The 24677-nt window shown below is 45.5% G+C and overlaps 1 protein-coding gene across 4 annotated transcripts in view; it reads right to left on the bottom strand.

The window, feature by feature from the left end:
- Nucleotides 1-24677, bottom strand: part of SBF2 (SET binding factor 2) — a 645230-nt gene that overhangs the window by 274630 nt on the left and 345923 nt on the right. For all 4 annotated transcript variants that reach the window (XM_082270857.1, XM_082270858.1, XM_082270859.1 and 1 more), the window contains exons 7-8: nucleotides 4420-4552; nucleotides 604-712 (exon numbers count right to left, since the gene is read on the bottom strand). In XM_082270857.1, the coding sequence (XP_082126983.1) occupies nucleotides 604-712; nucleotides 4420-4552 (242 nt within the window). The remainder of the gene's footprint in view (nucleotides 1-603; nucleotides 713-4419; nucleotides 4553-24677) is intronic.

Here is a 24677-nt window from a genome sequence, read left to right as displayed (position 1 = left end):
TTACTCCCAATGATGCTAGGGCATTTTCTATTCCCAGTGGTCAGTCTCATCCCCCTAAAGTTTGAAGGAGAGTACACTGGCCCCTTGCTTAAAAATTTTTGAGACCCCTGATCTAAGCTATAAAAGTATTTTTACATTTTTTTTGCTAAGAATAGACGGAAGGCTCTGATAAGCCTGCTATCTAATATTATCTCATCCTTTAACATGAAGAGTTTCCTGATGTTTGGCTGGCGGCATTAGATATGTCAGACAAGATCGCTACAGACACGTTGAGCTTGAAAGAGTTAAAGCCACGGTAGAATGGGGACACGGTGAGAAGTCATAAATTCAGCAGTCGGCACCTGTCTCCCTAGCAGCTCGCCAGCAGATGAGACGGGACTCCTGGAGAAGCTCTGGATAAAACCAGTTCCTAAATAGTTGTGAAACATATGGAATTCATAACTCCCCATCATAACCCGCTGCTACTTCACATGTCATTGGGATTTGTACATGTGAAACACGCAGACAAATACAGGAATGGAGATAAATCAGATACAATGACTAGCGGTGCAATAATACAAGACAGCGATAAATTGCAAGAAACCAAAGGCTTCACCAGCTTACCAGGTCATGGAGCTCTGAGCAGAAGACAGAATGGACCCCAATAATAAACGGCGTTGGGGAGCTTAAGACCTCGAGAAGCTGCGCTGGAAGGATTGGAATGTAGGGATAACTGCAAGACAAAGACAGAGGGGTTAGAAGAAGGGTGATAGGGCCACCTGGGAAGAGCTTCCAATGAATTGCAAAGAGCTAGGTACTGGCATCCATATCAGATGGACATGACTAGCAAGCATGGAGGGAATCCATTTTGTTTGCTGAAGCGAATTTTGGTCCATCATATAACAGAGCTATTGACGATCCCGTTAACCATTATAAAACATTAATTTCAACAAGAATCTTCCATAACGTATGTGAATTTAACATATTTTATACAAATACCACACCTGTAAAAGCCTCGCATGTGTAGACCCCAAAAGCAATGCTGGGCCGTGGCCTTCCTCCTCCCAGGCCTTCAGCCAGCCACAGATTCACTGACCTCCTACAAAACCTCTCCTGCAGATCCCCCAACCTCCCACAGTGCCAGCCAACCTCCCATAGTGATCCACCTAGCCTCTCAACCTCCCCCAGAGAGCACTCAGTCCTCCACACTGCCACCTAGCTCAGGGGTCTCCAAACTGCGGCTCGCGGGCCGGATGTGGCCCTTTGCTTGCCTTTATCTGGCCCATGGAGCAATATCCCTTCGACTAACATCAAAGACGGAGCACTATTTCTCCCGCTGATACCAACAATGGGCATTAAAACTCTCACTGATGCCAAGAGAAAGAGATCCCACCCTCTTCCAAAAACCACATCCACCACAGTTGTTCTCCAGCTCCTTTTAGAATTTTAATACATATTTTGTATTCCCATACTTTTATTGTGTAAGCGTAAATTTATATTTTTTACATTTGGGGCATGGAAGATTTTGGAAGAATTTGCCAGGCCCTGGTCTTGCTAAAGTTGACAGCCACCACTCTACAGAATTCCCTTTAGTTCTCCCTTGGCAGCTATATAAATGTTTATGTAGGGAGTCACATACCTGAAACAAAACCTCCCTTGTGTAGACTCCAAAAACCCTGACACTGATGCTGGGTGCTGCCATTTTAAAGGCAATGTCAACCACCGCAGCAGACTTGGCTCAAGTGACACTCTATAGCAGTGATGGTGAACCCTGGCACCCCAGATGTTTTGGAACTACATTTCCCATGATGCTCATGCATGCTACAGTGTAGTTGAGCATCATGAGAAATGTAGTTCCAAAACATCTGGGGTGCCAAAGTTCGCCGTCACTGCTCTATAGCATTTCCCTTTGCTCTTTCCCCAGCAGCTGGGGAAGGGAGGAGGAGCTGCACCAGCACAGAGCGTAATTAAACACTCCCAGAAATAAGGAGGGCTATGACATACAAGGAGAAATGGGGCTGTGCTAGGGAATTGACCCTTTCTGGAGTAATATGTTCTATGAAGTTCAGACACACAATATTACCAAAAGTATTGGGACGCCTGCCTTTTCACGCACATAAACCTTATTGGCATCCCAGTCTTAGTCCGTAGGGTTCAATATTGAGTTGGCCCACCCTTTGCAGCTATAACAGCTTCAACTCTTCTGGGAAGGCTGTCCACAAGGTTTAGGAGTGTGTCTATGGGAATGTTTCACCATTCTTCCAGAAAAGCATTTGTGAGGTGTGCGTGTAAAGGCAGGCATCCCAATACTTTTGGTAATATAGTAATATAGTGTATATACAGTGCCTTGTGAAAGTATTCGGCCCCCTTGAACTTTGCAACCTTTTGCCACATTTTAGGCTTCAAACATAAAGATATAAAACTGTAATTTTTTGTGAAGAATCAACAACAAGTGGGACACAATCATGATGTGGAACGAAATTTATTGGATATTTCAAACTTTTTTAACAAATAAAAAACTGAAAAATTGGGCGTGCAAAATTATTCAGCTCCCTTAAGTTAATACTTTGTAGCGCCACCTTTTGCTGCGATTACAGCTGTAAGTCGCTTGGGGTATGTCTCTATCAGGTTTGCACATCGAGAGACTGAAATTTTTGCCCATTCCTCCTTGCAAAACAGCTCGAGCTCAGTGAGGTTGGATGGAGAGCGTTTGTGAACAGCAGTTTTCAGTTCTTTCCACAGATTCTCGATTGGATTCAGGTCTGGACTTTGACTTGGCCATTCTAAAACCTGGATATGTTTATTTGTGAACCATTCCATTGTAGATTTTGCTTTATGTTTTGGATCATTGTCTTGTTGGAAGACAAATCTCAAACCCAGTCTCAGGTCTTTTGCAGACTCCATCAGGTTTTCTTCCAGAATGGTCCTGTATTGAAGAAAAGCAGGCCCAAACCATGATGCTGCCACCACCATGTTTGACAGTGGGGATGGTGTGTTCAGGGTGATGAGCTGTGTTGCTTTTACGCCAAACGTAACGTCTTGCATTGTTGCCAAAAAGTTTGATTTTGGTTTCATCTGACCAGAGCACCTTCTTCCACATGTTTGGTGTCTCCCAGGTGGCTTGTGGCAAACTTTAAACTACACTTTTTATGGATATCTTTAAGAAATGGCTTTCTTCTTGCCACTCTTCCATAAAGGCCAGATTTGTGCAGTATACGACTGATTGTTGTCCTATGGACAGTCTCCCACCTCAGCTGTAGATCTCTGCAGTTCATCCAGACAAATCATGGACCTCTTGGCTGCATCTCTGATCAGTCTTCTCCTTGTATGAGGAGTTTATTCAAGTTGATCAGGCAAGGACTTTGAGCATTGTAAATATCTACCACTCGAATGTAATATCATGGGACCCTGACGGACGACAGTTATCCTTCCTGTCACCGATCACAAGGCCCAATCTGTGATGTAGTAGGATATTATTTTTACAACCTACTTATATATTCTGTGTATATTATCATATGTACTGTTACTTGTTGTCCTCTTTGTATGAGGTATATGCACCCATATTGCTGATTTTAATAATTTCTTAATAAAAATTGTGATTTTTTAACAAATTGTGCCTATAAAGTCCTTGCCTGATCAACTTGAATAAACTCCTCATTATATTTGGGATGTTGCACATTCCTTACCTGTAAAACACCCCTTTTCCTTTGGCGATCAGAGTACTGCTATCTGAAGACGCCATATTCGCTTGAATTCTCCTTGTATGAGTAGAAAGTTTAGAGGGACAGCCAGGTCTTCGTAGATTTGCAGTGGTCTGATATTCCTTCCATTTCAATATTATCGCTTGCACAGTGCTCCTTGGGATGTTTAAAGCTTGGGAAATCTTTTTGTATCCAAATCCGGCTTTAAACTTTTCCACAACAGTATCTCGGACCTGCCTGGTGTGTTCCTTGTTCTTCATGATGCTCTCTGCGCTTTAAACTGACCTCTGAGTCTATGACAGTGCAGGTGCATTTATACAGAGACTTGATTACACACAGGTGGATTCTATTTATCATCATTAATCATTTAGGTCAACATTGGATCATTCAGAGATCCTCACTGAACTTCTGGAGAGAGTTTGCTGCACTGAAAGTAAAGGGGCTGAATAATTTTGCATGCCCAATTTTTTCAGTTTTTTTATTTGTTAACAAAGTTTGAAATATCCAATAAATTTTGTTCCACTTCATGATTGTGTCCCACTTGTTGTTGATTCTTCACAAAAAATTACAGTTTTATATCTTTATGTTTGAAGCCTGAAATGTGGCAAAAGGTCACAAAGTTCAAGGGGGCCGAATACTTTCGCAAGGCACTGTACATAGACACACATTTATAAACTGTAGCATTCCGTAGGACTCTGACATAAATAGGGCAGTACGTGTTTATTTTCTTTAGGCTCACCTGTACTTTAGAGGGTACATAAGCGCTTCTAACGCCCGGGAAGCATCGCTGAGACGCTGGAAACTGGAGGAATGGAAGAGGACTTTGTTTTCGGTCAGCACCGCACAGAGGAGGCTGAGAACGTTTTGGATTCCTAAAAGAAACAACCAGCACAAGCGTTTTCAGAAAAGAATGCAAATTCCAAAGAGATATCAATCCAATCTGCAAACAATAACTAGATAAAGGAATGTGTTGGAAGAGGGACTGGAAAATCTGTATCAAGCCCAGGCAATCTGGGGTCACTGGGTGGGAGGAGCACTCGACATAACTGTTGGGCAGGCTACCCTGATGGGCAGCATCTGAAAGGCCCTGTGGTGGCGTCATCGTTTCCTGACAAGTATTGTTTGACTTCTTCTGCGCAAAGTGCCCGTGAGAATTAAAGGGTTACTTCTGAAATAAAAAATTCAAATTCCTAAAGAGCAATTCCAGGATATAAGTAAAAACATTTGGCGGAGCTACTAAAGGTATCCAGTATATGTCTAAGCTGTGCTAAAGTCAGACAGTTTACTGTAACCTCAGTTCATTATAACACTATACTGGATCAGTAAGAGGGCAACAGGAATGTAGTTACTGCAGTCTACAATGTGTAACACAATGCATCCTGCTTCACAAATAAAAATTTCCAGGGCAATTCTAAATCTGATTAGAGCTTCTGAAGAATTTTTTAGTATGGACAGTTTTTTTAATTTCAGGGTCTCTGTGTGAGAGCCAGCAGGTAGGATGTTTCGGGATCACTAGCTGATGTGCTCAAGGATCACCAGCCAATGTGCTCCAGTCTCTCCAGCCGAAGTGCTCAAGGATCACCAGCCAGTGTACTCAGAGATCACCGGCAAATGTGCCTAAGGATCACCAGCCAATGTGCTCCGGGATCACCAGCCCATGTGCTCCGGGATCACCAGCCCATGTGCTCCGGGATCACCGGCCCATGTGCTCCGGGATCACCGGCCCATGTGCTCCGGGATCACCGGCCCATGTGCTCCGGGATCACCGGCCCATGTGCTCCGGGATCACCGGCCCATGTGCTCCGGGATCACCGGCCCATGTGCTCCGGGATCACCGGCCCATGTGCTCCAGGATCACCGGCCCATGTGCTCCAGGATCACCGGCCCATGTGCTCCAGGATCACCGGCCCATGTGCTCCAGGATCACCGGCCCATGTGCTCCAGGATCACCGGCCCATGTGCTCCAGGACCACCGGCCCATGTGCTCCAGGACCACCGGCCCATGTGCTCCAGGATCACCGGCCCATGTGCTCCAGGATCATCGGCCCATGTGCTCCAGGATCACCGGCCCATGTGCTCCAGGATCACCGGCCCATGTGCTCCAGGATCACCGACCCATGTGCTCCAGGATCACCAGCCCATGTGCTCCAGGATCACCGGCCCATGTGCTCCAGGACCACCGGCCCATGTGCTCCAGGATCACCGGCCCATGTGCTCCAGGATCACCGGCCCATGTGCTCCAGGATCACCGGCCCATGTGCTCCAGGATCACCGACCCATGTGCTCCAGGATCACCGACCCATGTGCTCCAGGATCACCGACCCATGTGCTCCAGGATCACCAGCCCATGTGCTCCAGGATCACCAGCCCATGTGCTCCAGGATCACCAGCACATTTTTTTTTTCTATACATTTCCGGTCATAGAAATAAATATATTCAAACAAAAACATTCATTCTGCGGTATGATGCCTGATGTGTTCTGCGGAGTAAGAATACCCCGTGCCATCACATCGTGCTTGATGCCGCAATACCCCTAAAGCATAAAACTAAAGAACGTTGTCTATACGTTGCTGGGGGGAGAGAGTGGGGTAGGGGAAGGGGAATGAGGTCACAAGCCCGAAGCTTTATTGAATGGACAAAGAAACACAAGGGAGAGTGGGGGAAGGGGAAATCTTCAGACCTCCTCTTCCTCCATGAGATCCATCAGGTTATAGCCCATGTGCTCCAGGATCACCAGCCCATGTGCTCCAGGATCACCAGCCCATGTGCTCCAGGATCACCAGCCCATGTGCTCCAGTATTAGCAAGGATAGACAACCTCAGCACTCTAGCTGTAGGGAGGCTACAAATCCCACCATGCTTCTGAGATTAACCTACCTAGCATGTCTTTAGAGAGTGGGAGGGAAAAAAGAAGAGTAGCCATGAAACACAGGGAGAACATGGAAACTCCGTGCAGATAGGGTTGAGGTTAGGATCAAAACCAAGGATGCAGACTTTGCCTAATAGAGCTGCATAATTGGGGTGCACAATGGTCTCACCTCAAGTCTACCAGAAAGAATCTGCTTAATGAAAAACAAGAAATACCCTGCAGTCTCTAATTCTGAGAAACACCCAAAATGCTACTGGCAGCCAGAGATTGTGATCTAGGCTGCCAAGGCTTTATTAAACAATATTTTTTATTTATGAGAAAAAAAAGGTATTTTTTTATTCAACATATTGTGATTTAGTGGCCAACGCATGTCCTACTGATCCAGGTGAAGTTTAACATTTATGAACAAGTTCACAGGACTGTACCTAAAACAGAAAAGGGGTGTTTGCTGGGACTTGTAGTCTGCTGGCTAAGCAAGCTTTACAATCTAAGATTAAACAATGCGCTTCATATACAAGCATATCGCCGTGACACGTTCTGTTTCTGATTGTCGAGGAATTTTGCGAGTAAGCAGAATCTAAAAACAGACACGAGCCTTTCCGCCGATTCATCTTTTAATCTGAAACTTTGAAAGAAAAAACAATTCCGGCAATGGAAAAGTAAACAGACTGTTCAATCCGAGTCCTATAGAACCGCGGAGACGGTAATGTGATTAGGTCGCAGCTCAGGACAGCGTGATTCAGCATATGGATTATAACTGATGCACATTTAAACCTCGCTTTCCGCCGGGAGAGTATAAGAAAAAACAAATACTGCGGCAAAAGAGAGTGGAGGAAAAATGTGACATTATCCCACGCAGCAAAATAAAATAAAAACAGACATTATGTTGTTTTATATTACGGTATTATATTACACAGCGAAAATTCCCATTTCAGTCTGACCGGGACACAGAACAGATTGCGAGCTTAGGAGGTCAGCACATCCTAAACCGATACTTCATCCCAGGAGAATGAACCGATTGCTTCTTCTTTGTTCTTGGTGACTCCACTGGTAGCATTTTATATCGGGGTTCCCTCCTGCTGCAGCTCTATGTGGAGGATGCAGCAAGAAGGGTGAGACAAAGAGCATGGGAACAGTTAAAGGGTAACGCCACTTTTGTGTGTGTGTGTGGGGGCGGGGGGGAATAGCAAATAAAAAAAAATAATTATATTTATATATATATATATATATATATATATATATATATACACACACACACACACTGTATACATAGACACACATATATATATATAATTGCTACACAAGTCATACTGTAAATGAATATTATTAAAAATCGCCTTTCCTTTTCAATCTGCAGCTCTGTAATTTGCTGTAAAATGCAATATGGCCACCTGGAAGTGTTCTGCAGATAGAACGTGCACAGAGCGCCCCCCCCCCCCCCCCCCAGAAATGTAATTTCCTGCTTGTGTAGATGCCTCACTGACATGATACAAGAGATGGTCAAAGACTACAGACATGATACAGGAGATGGTCAGAGACTGCAGACATGATACAAGAGATGGCCAGAGACTGTAGACGTGATACAAGAGATGGTCAGAGACTGCAGACATAATACAAGAGATGGCCAGAGACTGTAGACATGATACAAGAGATGGTCAGAGACTACAGACATGATACAAGAGATGGTCAGAGACTGCAGACATGATACAGGAGATGGTCAGAGACTGCAGACTTGATACAGGAGATGGTCAGAGACTACAGACATGATACAGGAGATGGTCAGAGACTGCAGACATGATACAAGAGATGGTCAGAGACTGCAGACATGATACAAGAGATGGTCAGAGACTGCAGACATGATACAAGAGATGGCCAGAGACTGTAGACATGATACAAGAGATGGTCAGAGACTACAGACATGATACAAGAGATGGTCAGAGACTGCAGACATGATACAGGAGATGGTAAGAGACTACAGACATGATACAGGAGATGGTCAGAGACTACAGACATGATACAGGAGATGGTCAGAGACTGCAGACATGATACACTGACTTCCTGCCCAGCCATCTGCCGGACCAGATTGCTTCCGGGTTTATCGACAGCTCAGGTAAACCCGAAAACAACTGGGAAGCAGCGGGGGGGGGGGGGGGGGGCACACACACCTCCCCCGCGGCCTATAAAAGTGATACTGTGGTGAATCTACAGCTGGGATCACTTTTATCTGAAAGCCAACCGCCTAACAGAAAAATAAAATGTTATGGTATGTAGCTGCAGCCATAACTCCGGTATTTAACGTCAAAGTAATGACGAATATTTACAGTTAGGCGGTCGGCAAGTGATTAGGAAGATCTCTGACTGGCGACAGGTATTTAACTCCCGGAGTCATCCATACACATCCGGAATCTGGAATAAACAGGAAAAAGCAACTTCCCCGTATTTTTATGAATGCAGTTCTAATGAAAAAGATTTAAAAAACATCCTTCAGCAACAAAAACACATCAATCTGTCTTTCCTGCAGTCACATTAGACTGTCAGATAAACACGTGTCACCCAATCAGTGGGTAGAAGGTGAAATATTTGTGGGGGAAGTTGGTCCTTGACATTGGTCTCCGTCTGCACCTCCGCTCTATTTCTATTCCTTCTGCTATGTATAGATGGGAGCTTCATCAACTGAGCGTCGTCGGGGGGTCGCTGCTGCAACTTCTGAGACTGAACGCAAAATCACTACGTGTCTGTAGCTTGTAGGCCCTCCTGGAAGTGTTACACTGATACATTACTTATTAGATTACTTAGACTTGATGCTAGAACACCTTCAAAGGTAAAAAAAAGGCATAAATGGCAGGTAAATATATTTCTAAAGGTCCTATTTGACAGGAAATTTTCACCATGTCAGAAACAACCCGTGCAATCCATACATAGAAATAAACCAAAACAAATAAGTTCAGAAATGAAGTAATGTGTAATAAAATGTAATGACACAGAGCAAAAGTATTAAACACATGAAGAAAGGGAGGTGCAAAAAGACATGGAAAGCCAAGACACCAGCTGATATCCATCAGTAATTACAAAGCAATCCTGCCCCTTGTGCAAATTAATATCAGCTGGTTCAGTCTCAACTGATGGCCTGAAAAAAGGTGTCTCATTACCAAGGTTTCTAGTGGTAGTCGCCCAAAATCAGCAAAAAGAATCCCACTTACTCACCTGTCAGATCCAAACCCCACCCACCAGCTGTATTTAATTTTCACTGGTGCCAATGAACATTGTTATGCTGTCGGTTGCAGATTCGAATAGCAACATTTATGCCCTGAAGAAGGGGGGAGTCTCTGTTCCCCCAAAACGCGTTGGCTTTAACATGTTCTGCTACCAATAAAAACGACGATCTTTTGATCTAAGTGGGATTCTTATTGCTGATTTTTGGCGCTACTTTAACCGACTACAAACTTTGGAAACAACCACTAGGGAGTTTCTTAAGGTAGCAGCCCAGACCCCTTAACCACTTTACCACCGGAGGATTTTCCTGCTAAAAGACCAGGGGTTTTTTTGCGATTTTTTACTGCGTGACTTTAACGGATAATTGCGCGGCCATGCGATGCTGTACCTAAACGAATTTCACATCCTTTTTTTTCCCACAAACAGAGCTTTCTTTTGGTGGTATTTGATCACCTGTGCGATTTTTTGATCACGTGCTATAAACAAAAAAAGAGCGTAATTTTTGCAAAAATAACAATATTTTTCACTTTTTTTTATATGAAATTCCCCCCCAAAAAATGTAAAAATCAAAATTTTTTAACATTTTCGGCCAATTTGTTTTATGCTACCTATGTTTGGTAAAAAAAAAAAAATCGCAAAAAGCGTATTTTGATTGGTTTGCGCAAAAGTTATCGCGTTTACTAACAAAGGGAAAGATTTTTGTCATTTTTGGTGTTTTTTTTTTTAACGAGTAATGGCGGCGATCTGCGATTTTTTTTGCGGTACTGCGACATTGCGGCGGACAGATCGGACCCTTGACTGACATTTTTGACACTTTTGGGGGTACCAGTGACATTACTGCAGTAATCAGTGCTATATATATGCACTGTTACTGCAAAAATGACACTGGCAGGGAAGGGGTTAACTGTATTGGACAGGGAGGGGTTAAGTGTGTCCTAGGGGCGTGCTTCTAACTGTAGTGGGACATTGCTATTGGTGTAAAAACAAAGATCAACGGTTCTACATAGTAGAAACGTCTGATCTTCATTTTTACACAAGGAGAACTGACAGGCGGCTTGTTTACATAAGCCGCTCTGTCTTTCTCCCGCTGTACCGGCGATCGTAGTGTGACCGGCGGACATCGGGTCCGCCAGTCACACTCCCGCACTCCTCCGTGAACGAGCCGAGGCGGGCGCGCGCCTCGGCGGGCACGCGCTTGCCCGCTATTGGCTCTAGAAGGAGTGTCAGGCGAGCGACGTAGACCTACGTCACTCTGCCTGGCCGGGGCCGACTGCCGCAGTAAATATACTGTGCGCAGTCGGCAAGTGGTTAACAAGGGTCCACTGCCTTTTTTCATCCAGTCGGGCCAGATTGATTGGGAGTTAAATTCCCCAAGTGGCCCTCTCTCACCTACCACCCACCCACAGACCCTACCTACCACCCAAAGTGCTCTGCATAGATTGCAGAAAAAAGTTGGTTTCATGGAGGGTGAATGATGCACAAGGTAACACATAAATGATGTGATAATAGGTCAATTTATTTGATAATATTGTGTGAAATGCACACTGTGCAGTACAAGTATAGGGTATCAACGATAAACAGAAAACAAGACGGACATGCATGTAACAAGGATACAAAAAACCGGCCGGTGCAAAAAATTGATGACTTATCAGGGTAAAAATGGGGATGGGTGAAGTTCATATGGAGTGTCTCAAAATTGAGCTTGTCACATAATAGTGTGTAGCCTGATAAGTTCCTTGTGGAAGCTCGGGTGCGTGGAGGGGCGATGTCAACCAATGTATGGTGCAGAGGAGCTGATCCGGTAAGACAGGGGTTAGTTGGAGAGGAGTTCAATCCGGATGGGGGATATGCTGGAGGGATTGTTAATCCTGTTGCATATTCCTCTGCATTGCCTACCAGGCCTTGGCTGTATAGCAGTAGAGTGTCCTGGTATGTGGGGAATGCCTAGAGGGTGTATGCATGCATCGCGGCGACAGTGAGCTGCTGAATGGCTGGTATGTGTGCAACAGCACTGGTGTTGTATCAGGGTTTCTGGGGGACTTGTAAGGTACAGTGATTCTGCTGGCAGTATTGCTAATGTTCAGTCATGTAAGTCATGGCGGTATCCTCGCCCCGCAGAAAGTACCTGTCCCGCCGGCCGTCTCGCTGAGCTGCTGCTGTCTGCCGCTCTCCTTCCTTTTCCCTTCGGTCTGTGTCCTCTTTGCTCGGCCATGTAAGTCAGTGGGAGTCGTGCGCTCCTTTCCCTCGCATCTGCCATCCACTACAGGAGTGTAGTATGCGTACCGCCGGGCTGATGACGTCAACACGTTTCGCTGGGCGTGGTGTAGCTTCGTCTGGACGTCATTACCAAGGTCTCACACCTTGGAGAAACATCTCATGATGGGTAACAGCAAAGAGCTTTCTCAAGAACTTCCCAACCTTATTGTTGCAAAACATACTGATGGCATTGGTTACAGAGGTATTTCTAAACTTCTGAATGTTCCAGTGAGCACTGTTTGGGCCATAAGCTGGAAGTTGAAAAAACATAATTTCACTATAAACCGGCCACGACCAGGTGCTCCTCGCAAGATTTCTGACTGAGGAGTGAAAAGAATTATCAGAAGAGTTGTCCAAGAGCCTAGGACCACTTGTGGAGAGCTTCAGAAAGACCTGGAATTAGCAGGTACAATTGTTTCAAAGAAAACAATAAGTAATGCACTCAACTGCCATGCACACTCACCAGGCAGGATTCCATTGCTGAAGAAAAAGCATGTTGAAGCTCATTTAAAGTTTGCTGCACAACATTTAGACAAGCCTGTGAAATACTGGGAGAAAATAGTCTGGTCATATAAGACCAAAATCGAACTCTTTGGATGCCATAAAACACACCCTGTTTGGAGGTCAAATGGCACATCATCCCAAAAACACCCCCATACCAACAGTGAAGTTTGGAGGTGAGAACATCATGGTGTGGGGCTGTTCTTCAGCATACGGTACTGGCAAACTTCATGCCATTAACCTCCCTGGCAGTATGATTCTTTTGGATTTTAGGTGCTGAAAGCGGTACCATTATTTTGCATGTAATTCTTGTGAATGAGCAGCCCAAACCAACTGTATACATTATATATATATATATATATATATATATATACACACACACATAAAAAGTACAGTAAAACTGCAGGAAAGGGCACTGGGGGGGCAAACTAATATGATTTTTTTTTATTTTGCATTGTATCAGTGTGTTTGGTGTGTTTTACATTTGAATTTGCCGCTGGTTCCACCCCCCTGCGAACATCACGCCGCAGGAGACGGAAGCCGGGGCACGGAGACGATCGGAAGGAAGATCCGCCGCGAGACACCGCCGGGATACATCGCTGGATCGCGGTGACAAGGTAAGTAACCCTGCTTACAGGATCCAGCAATGCTTCTGGCGGTACCCCGAGTGTGGCTCGGGGTTACCGCTTTTGGCTCTGAAATTTAACCCCGAGCCACGCTCGGGAATACCGCTAAGAAGGTTAAAGGAAGGATGAATGGAAAAATGTACCAAGACATTCTTGATAAAAATCTGCTTCCATCTACCAGGATGATGAAGATGAAACGAGGGAGGACATTTAAGCAGGACAATGATCCCAAACACAAAGCCAAGGAAACTCTCAATTGGTTTCAAAGAAAGAAAATAAAGCTGCTAGAATGGCCCAGCCAATCCCCTGACTTGAATCCAATGGAACATCTATGGAAATAATTAAAGATCAGAGTTTAAAGAAAAGACCCTTCAAGATTTGAAGACTGTGTGGAAGAATGGGCCAAAATCACACCTGAGCAACGCATTGGGACTCGTTTCTCCATACAGGAGGCCTCTTGAAGCTGCCATTACCAACAAAGAATTTTGTACCAAGTAATAAATACATTTCAGTTAGCGCGTTCAATACTTTTTCCCTGTGTCATTCCATTTTATTACACATAACTTCATTTCTGAATGTATTTGTTTTGGTTTCTTTGTATGTATGGATTGCATGGGAGGTTACCGACATGTGGTGAACATTTCATGTCAAATATCACCTTTAGAAATAGATTTACCTAGAAAAATGGTGACGTGTTCAATATGAATCACATGATAAGCGGTTTAGCTGCAGAATGTATATATCGGGTAAAGTAAGTATTGAACTATGCGGAGCTCCACCCATCTTGCGCTGATGGCGGAGTGTTAGTGATGGGCGGAGATTTATCTAGAAAGTGTTTGTGTTATTAACTGTCCCATAATGAGCGGTTATAAATGTAATTAGCTACAGAATATATATTTACTCTGCCTCTATTAAAGTCTCATGACACAAAAAGGACTGACATGTTTATGGCAGGCAAGTCAGGTTAAGAGGAAAGAATGATTTGTTTATTAGAAAAGGTTTAAAGGATAAGTACACTTTAAAGCGGTATTAACCTTTTACGCTGCCAGAGCCATTTTTGCGCTTTCTTGCACACGTTTAAATAATCATTTTAAATCTGAAGATTACACAAGACCCCCAAACTATATATATTTTCTGAAAGCAGACACCCAAGAGAATACAATAATGGTCGTTCCAATTTATTTATACCACATGATATTACTGCAAAATGTCAGTAAAAAAAATACAATGAATTTTAGGGAAAACAAATGCAATAAACTACTACAATTTTTTGGTAAAATATAAAAGACGAGGTTGCACTGAGTAAATAGATACCAAACACGTCAAACCTTAAATTAGTGTGCACCCGTGAAATAGCAACAAACCTCAGTACTAGGGATCGACCGATTATTGGCAAGGCCGATATGCACTTTCCCCGATATATCAGAATCGGCCCCTGAGGTTGCCGATATTTCGGAAAGTGCTTGTACCAGAGTGATGCCTGCAGCTAGAGTCATCAGCCCGGTACCGGTGTCCATAGCCGATGGTCGGCTGACTTGTAATGACAACCAATGCAGCTGAGAAGCCACTCGGCTGTCAGTACAAGGAGCGGGAGGGGACGCCCCCCCCTGCCACCTTCCGCGGCTCACCCGGGTCTCCCGTTCCAACGGGAGACCCGGGCAACCAGCCTGCGCGGCCGCCGAAGACCCGGTCAAAGCCGCATTCGGCTCTGATCGGGTCACCATGTAAAAACCCGGAAGTAATGTCATGACATCACTTCCGGGTACTCAGCGCCAGATTAAAAAAAATGACAGCATTCAAAACAGCCAAACTTGGCGTTTTGAATGCTTTTAAGTGCAGAGGAGGGGTTTGGGGTCTTTTAGACCCCCAGATCCCTCCACAACAGTACCTGTGAAGTAAAAAAAAAAAAAAAAATGTTTTAAATGTACGAAAATATCGGCCCATATCAGCCGATACCGATTCGCGAGGACCAAAATATCGGTATCGGAAATGAAAAAACGATATCGGCCGATCACTACTCAGTACCCTATATTTTCTATAAGTGATGCTTCAAAAGCCCCTATAGATATCAGTTTAGGGTTACCAGGGAGGTCTGGTGCAAGAATTATTGCTCTCACTCTGGCGTGCCCGGCGATATGCAACATCTGTATCGTAATCAACTTAATCACTCCTCGCCCCGGCGTATATGTGGGGATGGGGGTCTTCAAAAAAATTCTGTTGGGGGGGGGTTAATTTTCTGTGCTTGGGTATAATTAAATTTTTTTGCAAAAAAAAAAAAATTTTTTTTCATCACATGGGGACAAAAAGTCCCCTATGTGATGATTTTTAGGTGACACGTTCTCTTTACTGAGACATCTTTGTACTCCACTGAATGTTTTGCAATGCATATCGCATTGCAAAACATTGCTTACCAGCTATGCTATGCTGGGGACACAGAGGCTGACCTGGAAGTGACGTCACTTTACGGGTCACAGCAAGAAGGGGAGGAGAGCGGACATGTGCGCCGGTACCTGGAGTGTGTAAGAGCAGTCGGGTGTTAGCACAGTCGCCTGAACGCTTTCAGCTGACAGGAGGAGTCTGCCTGCCAGTTTTACAAACAATCCAGATGGTTGCAGCCACAGGATTGAGTGCAAACCCCCCCCCCCCCCCCCCGTCAGGTCTGTACAACGTTAAACCCAACATTTCTAGTTTCTAAAAATGTTTAATCACTTCTCCCTTGGCTGACATCATATGTCGTCCTCGTATCGAAGTGGTTATACCGGGATAATGGCTGCAGCTGACATCAATGAGAAAGGGATCCAAGTGGTTGTACATCCACTTGATCGCATCTACAAGCGACGGTAAGGGGTCCCCTTATTTCCCCCACCTTTACCGATCAGGGAGCCCGGTAACGAGGTGACCACTTTGGTCGCATTCCTTAGGAAGAGTGCTTAGGAAGGAACTGAATTTCCCACCCCTCTTCTGTGATGTCAGAAAATGGAAGCAACAAGGATTTTGTCAATTTCGGTTCTTTGTTTATAAGCGGTTACCAGCTTGTACAAGCAGCATCTGATCAAACCAATCTCGGTGTGATCAGATGCTTTGGAGGCCAGAGAAGACATCAGGGGTCCAAAAGACCCAGATCTCTCCACAGAGAACTGGTCATACAGTGGGTACGGAAAGTATTCAGACCCCCCTTAAATGTTTCACTCTTTGTTATATTGCAGCCATTTGCTAAAATCATTTAAGTTCATTCTTCTTCCTCATGAATGTACACATAGCACCCCATACTGACAGAAAAACACAGAATTGTTGACATTGTTGCAGATTTATTAAAAAAGAAAAACTGAAATATCACATGGTCCTAAGTATTCAGACCCTTTGCTCAGTATTTAGAAGAAGCCCCCTTTTGATCTAATACAGCCAGGAGTCTTTTTGGGAAAGATGCAACAAGTCTTTCACACCTGGATTTGGGGATCCTCTGCCATTCCTCCTTGCAGATCCTCTCCAGTTCTGTCAGGTTGGATGGTAAACGTTGGTGGACAGCCATTTTTAGGTCTCTTCAGAGATGCTCAATTGGGTTTAAGTCAGGGCTCTGTCTGGCCATTCAAGAACAGTCACGGAGTCGTTGTAAAGCCACTCCTTCGTTATTTTAGCTGTGTGCTTAGGGTCATTGTCTTGTTGGAAGGTAAACCTTCGGCCCAGTCTGAGGTCCAGAGCACTCTGGAGAAGGTTTTTGTCCAGGATATCCCTGTACTTGGCCGCATTCATCTTTCCCTCGATTGCAACCAGTGTCCCTGCAGCTGAAAAACACCCCCACAGCATGATGCTGCCACCACCATGCTTCACTGTTGGGACTGTATTGGACAGGTGATGAGCAGTGCCTGGTTTTCTCCACACATACCGCTTAGAATTAAGGCCAAAAAGTTCTATTTTGGTCTCATCAGACCAGAGAATCTTATTTCTCACCATCTTGAAGTCCTTCAGGTGTTTTTTAGCAAACTCCATGCGGGCTTTCATGTGTCTTACACTGAGGAGAGGCTTCCGTCGGGCCACTCTGCCATAAAGCCCCGACTGGTGGAGGGCTGCAGTGATGGTTGACTTTCTACAACTTTCTCCCATCTCCTGACTGCAACTCTGGAGCTCAGCCACAGTGATCTTTGGGTTCTTCTTTACCTCTCTCACCAAGGCTCTTCTCCCCCGATAGCTCAGTTTGGCCGGACGGCCAGCTCTAGGAAGGGTTCTGGTCATCCCAAACGTCTTCCATTTGAGGATTATGGAGGCCACTGTGCTTTTAGGAACCTTAAGTGCTCAGAAATCTTTTTGTAACCTTGGCCAGATCTGTGCCTTTCCACAATTCTGTCTCTGAGCTCTTCAGGCAGTTCCTTTGACCTCATGATTCTCATTTGCTCTGACATGCATTGTGATCTGGAAGGTCTTATATAGACAGGTGTGTGGCTTTCCTAATCAAGTCCAATCAGTATAATCAAACACAGCTGGACTCAAATGAAGGTGTAGAACCATCTCAAGGATGATCAGAAGAAATGGAAAGCACCTGAGTTAAATATATGAGTGTCACAGCAAAGGGTCTGAATACTTAGGACCATGTGATATTTCAGTTTTTCTTTTTTAATAAATCTGCAACAATGTCAACAATTCTGTGTTTTTCTGTCAGTATGGGGTGCTATGTGTACATTCATGAGGAAGAAGAATGAACTTAAATGATTTTAGCAAATGGCTGCAATATAACAAAGAGTGAAAAATTGAAGGGGGTCTGAATACTTTCCGTACCCACTGTATGTATTGCTATCACAAGGTATGTTGTTCATTCCTTTTGATAGCAATAAAGTTGCTAAAAAACAAAAAAAAAGGGGGGGGGAGTGTAAGAAAATAAAATAAAAACTAAGTATCTCTCTTCAATTCACAGAGAGAAAAACATGGGGGCGGGCTTCAAAGTGACTGATCACTGTGGTAGTCAATCAGAGGCTATCACAGCGATCAGGTGACATGGAACTGTGAGTTCCGGGTACCAATTATTTGTACGAGGCCCAGCACTCTCAGTGAGACCCTGGTCTCTGTGCTGGGAGCACGCCCAGCACAAAGGGAGGTATACAAATATGCGTCTCCACGTAAAAAAAATACAGTCCATTGAGGCCGCATATCTGTTAGGTCGGCATCAAGGGGTTAAGTGACCTTTACTGGAGACTATATAGGGGCTCCGAAAACCTCCAACATATCTCTTAGCTGAACACTGGAGGTCTCAGTTACTTTAAGCTCTAAACTTCTGCCTAGGAGAACACTGGAGTTTTTAAAGCTGAGCTTCAGGGAAAAAAAAAACTTTCACTGAATTATATTAATTATAAAGTATAATTCTCTTTAGCTGCAAAGGATATAAATCCACTTGTGCACCAAATGCCTTAGGAAACTTAGATATTACCTTGTAAAAGTAGCAGTCAAATCATCACTATGCTGTACATATCCTGTGCAGAGAGCAGAGCTGAGGGAGGGACCCAGAAGTCTCCACCCACTACAGGCTGCCTGCAAATAACTACTGGAGGGGGCGGAGACAAGACCAGCCATTCTGCACAAGGAGAGAGAGCAGAGCTGTGGTAAAGACCAATCAGGTTCCACCCACTACAGACTGCCTGCAGATAACTACAGGAGGGGGCGGAGACAAGACCAGCCACTATGCACGCAGAGCTGTGGGAGGGACCCAGCAGGCTTCGCCCACTACAGGCTGCCTGCAGATATCTACAGGAGGGGGCATCTACAAGACCAATCACCCTGCAGAAGGAAAGAGAGTTAGAGAAAAGCTGTGGGAGGGACCCAGAAGGCTCCACCCAATACAGGCTGCCTGCAGATAACTACAGGAGGGGGCAGAGACAAGACCAGTCACCCTCTACAATGAGAGAGAGAGCAGAGCTGTGGGAGGGACCCAGCAGGCTCCGCCCACTACAGGCTGCCTGCAGATAACTAGAGGAGGGGGTGGAGACAAGACCTGTCACTCTGCACAAAGAGAGAGAGAGAGCAGAGCTGTGGGAGGAAGTCAGCAGGTTCCGCCCACTACAGGCTGCCTGCAGATAACTACAGGAGGGGGCGGAGACAAGACCAACCACTCTGCACAAGGAGACAGCAGAGCTATGTGAGGGACCCAGCTGGCTCCACCCACTACAGGCTGCCTGCAGAGAACTACAGGAAGGGGGGGGGGGGGGGAGACCAGACCAGTCACCCTGCACAATGAGAGAGAGGGGAGAGCTGTGGGAGGGACCCACCAGCCCACCCACTACAGGCTGCCTGCAGATAATTACAGGAGGGGGCAGAGACAAAACCAGTCATCCTGCAGAAGGAGAGAGAGCAGAGCTGTGGGAGGGACCCAGCAGGCTCCACCCACTACAGGCTGCCTCCAGATAACTACAGGAGAGGGTGGAGACAAAACCAGTCATCCTGCAGAAGGAGAGAGAGCAGAGCTGTGGAAGGGACCCAGCAGGCTCCACCCACTACAGGCTGCCTCCAGATAACTACAGGAGAGGGCGGAGACAAAACCAGTCACTGCACAAATAGAGAGAAAGCAGAGCTGTGGGAGGGACCTACCAGGCTCAAGCCACTACAGGCAGTCTGCAGATAACTACAGGAGGGGGCGGAGACAAGACCGGTCACTCTGCACAAAGAGAGAGCAGAACTGTGGGAGGGACCCAGCAGGCTCCACCCATTACAGGCTGCCTGCAGATTTCTACAGGAGGGGGTGGAGACAGGACCATTCACCCTGCACATGCAGAGAAAGCAGCAATGAGCGGTCTTTATTATAGGAAGGAAAAGTCTCACACTGGATTACTGCACAGATCTGGAAGAAATACATAAAGATCAACGAGATTCAAGAAGAACACACATGGCTATATAGACAATAACAGTTCAACTTTAATACCTATATCTTCCAATTTGCCTAGCAGAAAATGATACCTTTGTCTCTGCCATTCTGTAGGATTGATGACGGCACTGCCCTGATAAACAGAGCTAATCTACAAACAATTATATATAAAATAAAACACACAAAATATGGAACATATGGCACAGAACATGTGAATGTCACATCACCAGTGACCTCCATGGCCACTCACATTGTGCGCTGATCATTAAATACAATCAGATTTCTCCATAAAGTGAATCTCCTGGACCTCATCAACTTTCATTAAAGGATAATTTAACTGTAACGGAATTTTTGGCACAGGTCTGACAAACTCTTGAACCCAAAGGTTTAACACGCTAACACATCCCCGAGGAGGCAAAATATGTTGGCAAACACCGACGTAAGAATACAATATGAATGGGCTGAGGAGATCATAACTGTACGGAATGAGAGAAACATGGGGGTTTTAGTGAAATGATATTATTGAGATTCGTAAGAAGGATAATACTATTACAGCGAGAAGATGGAGAACATTGCAAGAAAATCGTTTTCATCTTTAAAGTCTGAGCATTGAGGAAAGCTGGGGGAAGATTTGTAACAAAAAGATTCCTGGAAAAGTGCAACCAGGACGTGAAAAGTAAAAAGTGCTGAGAATTTCAGTACATTAGTCATTTGGATTTATTCGTTTAGTTTTATTTATTTTGATTTATTGGTCAATTAGGTTTTCGGTGGTAGAAAAAAATAAATAAAAGGTGTACCAACAAGATGAGCTGCTAGTATTACAATCATATCAAAAACATTGTATACATTGGTGGTCACTGAGAAGAATGCTCCTTACATTGGTGATCAGTGGGAAGAATGTCCCTTACATTGGTGATCAGTGGGAAGAATGTCCCTTACATTGGTGGTCAGTGGGAATAATGTCCCTTACATTGGTGATCAGTGGGAAGAATGTCCCTTACATTGGTGGTCAGTGGGAAGAATGTCCTTACATTGATGGTCAGTGGGAAGAATGTCCCTTACATTGATGGTCAGTGGGAAGAATGTCCCTTACATTGGTGATCAGTGGGAAGAATGCTCCTTACACTGGTGGTCAGTGGGAAGAATGCCCCTTATATTGGTGGTCAGTGGGAAGAATGTTCCTTACATTGATGGTCAGTGGGAAGAATGTCCCTTACATTGATGGTCAGTGGGAAGAATGTCCCTTACATTGGTGATCAGTGGGAAGAATGCTCCTTACACTGGTGGTCAGTGGTAAGAATGCCCCTTATATTGGTGGTCAGTGGGAAGAATGTTCCTTACATTGGTGGTCAGTGGGAAAAATGTCCCTTATATTTGTGGTCAGTTGGAAGAATGCTCCTTACATTGGTGGTCAGTAGGAAGAATGCTCCTTACATTGGTGGTCAGCGGGAAGAATTACCCTTACATTGGTGGTCAGTGGGAGGAATGCTCCTTACATTGGTGATCAGTGGGAAGAATGTCCCTTACATTGGTGGTCAGTGGGAAGAATGCTCCTTACATTGGTGGTCAGTGGGAAGAATTCCCCTTACATTGGTGGTCAGTGGGAAGAATTCTCCTTACATTGGTGGTCAGCGGGAGGAATGCTCCTTACATTGGTGGTCAGTGGGAAGAATTCCCCTTACATTGGTGGTCAGCGGGAGGAATGCTCCTTACATTGGTGGTCAGTGGGAAGAATTCCCCTTACATTGGTGGTCAGTAGGAAGAATGCTCCTTACATTGGTGGTTAGTGGGAAGAATTCCCCTTACATTGGTGGTCAGTGGGAGGAATGCTCCTTACATTGGTGGTCAGCGGGAAGAATTCCCCTTACATTGGTGGTCAGTGGGAGGAATGCTCCTTACATTGGTGGTCAGCGGGAAGAATTCCCCTTACATTGGTGGTCAGTGGGAGGAATGCTCCTTACATTGGTGGTCAGTGGGAAGAATTCCCCTTACATTGGTGGTCAGTGGGAGGAATGCTCCTTACATTGGTGGTCAGTGGGAAGAATTCCCCTTACATTGGTGGTCAGTGGGAAGAATTCTCCTTACATTGGTGGTCAGCGGGAGGAATGCTCCTTACATTGGTGGTCAGCGGGAAGAATTCCCCTTACATTGGTGGTCAGCGGGAGGAATGCTCCTTACATTGGTGGTCAGTGGGAAGAAGGAGGAGGACACACCCAAAGAGCTCTCTGTGAGAACCAGCCCTTTTCAAGCCTGGGCCTTGCTTGCTAGCTTGGCCCAGGAACAATGCCTGATCCTGGGGGAGGCCCTGGGAGGGATCCCCCTGATGACACGGGGCCTAGTGAGGAGGAGGTGGAGGACCTGTCTGTGGGTCCAGGCCCCGATGAGAATGCGGATGTCTTCAGCCAGAAGGTTATCAATCGTTTTAGGGCGATTGGAAGAGCTGAAGAAAAGCTTAAAGTTTTGAAGGCTGAACATAAATCCTTCAGAGCCAAATACTGCCAGGCCTGGAGTAAAAATCGCACAGCCATGAAGCCTGAGCTACAGGAATTGGAAGATAAGGTAAAGAAACAATCTTTATTACTGGAAAAGTTGAAAGATAGAAGCGGAGTGTTTAAAGAAAAATTTGATAATGAGAGGCGATTTGCCAGCCAAGCATCAGCAAGTTCTGTGGATCAGCAGGCTCCGTTAATGGATGACCAGGCTCCATCTGCCTCTGCACCTCTCCCCCCATGCCAGAACTGGGAATCGCCAGCGGCAACCAGCCAGGGGGTTGAGAGTGGACATGGATCCCTGACATTTATCCAGGAGATGGAGTCCCCCCTGAGAGCAGATAAGTTTGCATTCACTGATGATCCATCAGAAATCCCTGTGGATGGGCAGAGGAGATACAAACCAGCAAAGCCAGTACTGGTGGAGAAATCCCAGTATACAATGCTGCCATCCAACATGTCTGCCCCACCTGCTGTTGTGGATGGTGTCCCAGGTGAGAAGGAGCTTTGCCTACAGCTACCTATTGGAGATTCTGCTGTGAACACAACCAGTACAGACATGCAGGGAAAATCCCTGACCGTGAAATCCCCGGACCATCAGGTGAATGTGGATGGACCTGCATCTGACACCCCAGACATGGATTTTGCTGGTCTGGCTGAGACCAGTAGTCCCTCTGAAAGCAAAATGGCTGCCAGCTCCAAGGAGTCTGTTTCACTTTCACCAGAGCTTCCCAGTGTTTCAGGGCTGATTGCTGGTGGGGGAGGGGATCAGCATGCTGCTGTTTTTGGAATGGAAGCAGCCATGGAAGTTACCTGCAGTGTTTTACCTGCTGCTGTGCTAGAACTGAATTCCATTTCCACAGCTGAAAACCCTGTCCCAGTGGAAGAGAAGATGACAGCTGAAACTCTTACCAGTGCAGCACCAACTATGGATTCTGCTGTGAAGACAACAAATATCCCAGCAAGTATTAAAAATGACAATAATCATAAAGCAATGAATGTGGTGGGTGGTGGTGAAGGGGATAATATTGCTGGGAAAAATAGAAATGACATTTCTCCCCCTGCTCAGCAGAGGAAAGATTTATCGATTGTACAGATCAATCCCGGATCTGTACAATCGTTATCTGTTATGTCTGTGTCGGATGTTTCAAAACAAACTGATGGATTTTCTGCTGGGAGGAATGTTGGAAGCTATGCTTCAGCTTTGGGGAGTCGCACCAGGGTGGGTGGTGGGGATTTGGTTAGTAATCGCAATTCAAGGAGGTTTGTTGGGGGGTTGGTTAGTGGGTATAGGAGGAGGAATGTGGTTCAGTTGCGGTGGGAGGGCGATGGAACGCCGCCAGTAAGGGGGAGAGTGGCCGAGTTGGTCTTGGAAATGGGGTTTAAAGCCTGTGACATTTTTGCTTTGATTTGCCCGGTGGGAAGTTATGAATTTGATTTGTCGTTTGTGAAACCTGAGAGTTTGGATCTCTTTTGGGAGAGATTTAGGAGGTGCAAGGGCCTTCAGCAGTGGAGTGGTTTGGTGCCAAAGGTGATTTCAAGACAGCCTCTGATAAAGTTGGTGACCATCTTGGTGCGTAACGAATCCATACCAGAGGCTGATTTATTAGTATGGCTACGCCGATATGGCGAGGTCCTCACTCCACTGCGGAAGGTCCTTGATGAGCATGGGATATGGACAGGGGCCTGGACAGTGTCACTAAAATTGGGGGTGCTGGGCGATGTAGTTCAGCACCTTCCCTGCTCAGCCTTTCTGGGTAGGGATAGGCTGACCATTTTCTACCAAGGTCAGCCTAAGGTATGTAATAAATGTGGTGATAAAGGCCACTTTGCATCGTCCTGCACCCACAAGAAGTGCTCACTGTGCCAGGATTTAGGCCATTTGGCCAGAGAATGCACCCAGATTCGGTGCAATTTGTGCCAGCAGCTGGGTCATCCATATAGCCAGTGCCCAGAGGCACTGCATAACTTGCCAGGATTGGAGACTGAGCTGCAGAGGCTTGATAAAGAAGATGAAGCAGCTGAAGTTAGAGAGGAAATTGTTGTTGCCCCTCCTGTGTCTGTTGTGTCAGATTCTGTTTCCCCTAGTGAGGTGGTCCCTGAGTCTGTCCTTCCTGTGTCTGTTGTGTCAGATTTTGTTTCCCCTAGTGATGTGGTCCCTGAGTCTGTCCCTCCTGTTGTTCCTACATCTACTGTGCGT

The sequence above is a fragment of the Pelophylax lessonae genome (genome assembly GCF_965119305.1).
Source record: "Pelophylax lessonae genome assembly, chromosome: 10".
In the NCBI taxonomy this organism is placed as follows: domain Eukaryota; kingdom Metazoa; phylum Chordata; class Amphibia; order Anura; family Ranidae; genus Pelophylax; species Pelophylax lessonae.
Note: the sequence above shows the minus strand (reverse complement) of the source record. Positions and strands in the feature narration are given on the sequence as shown.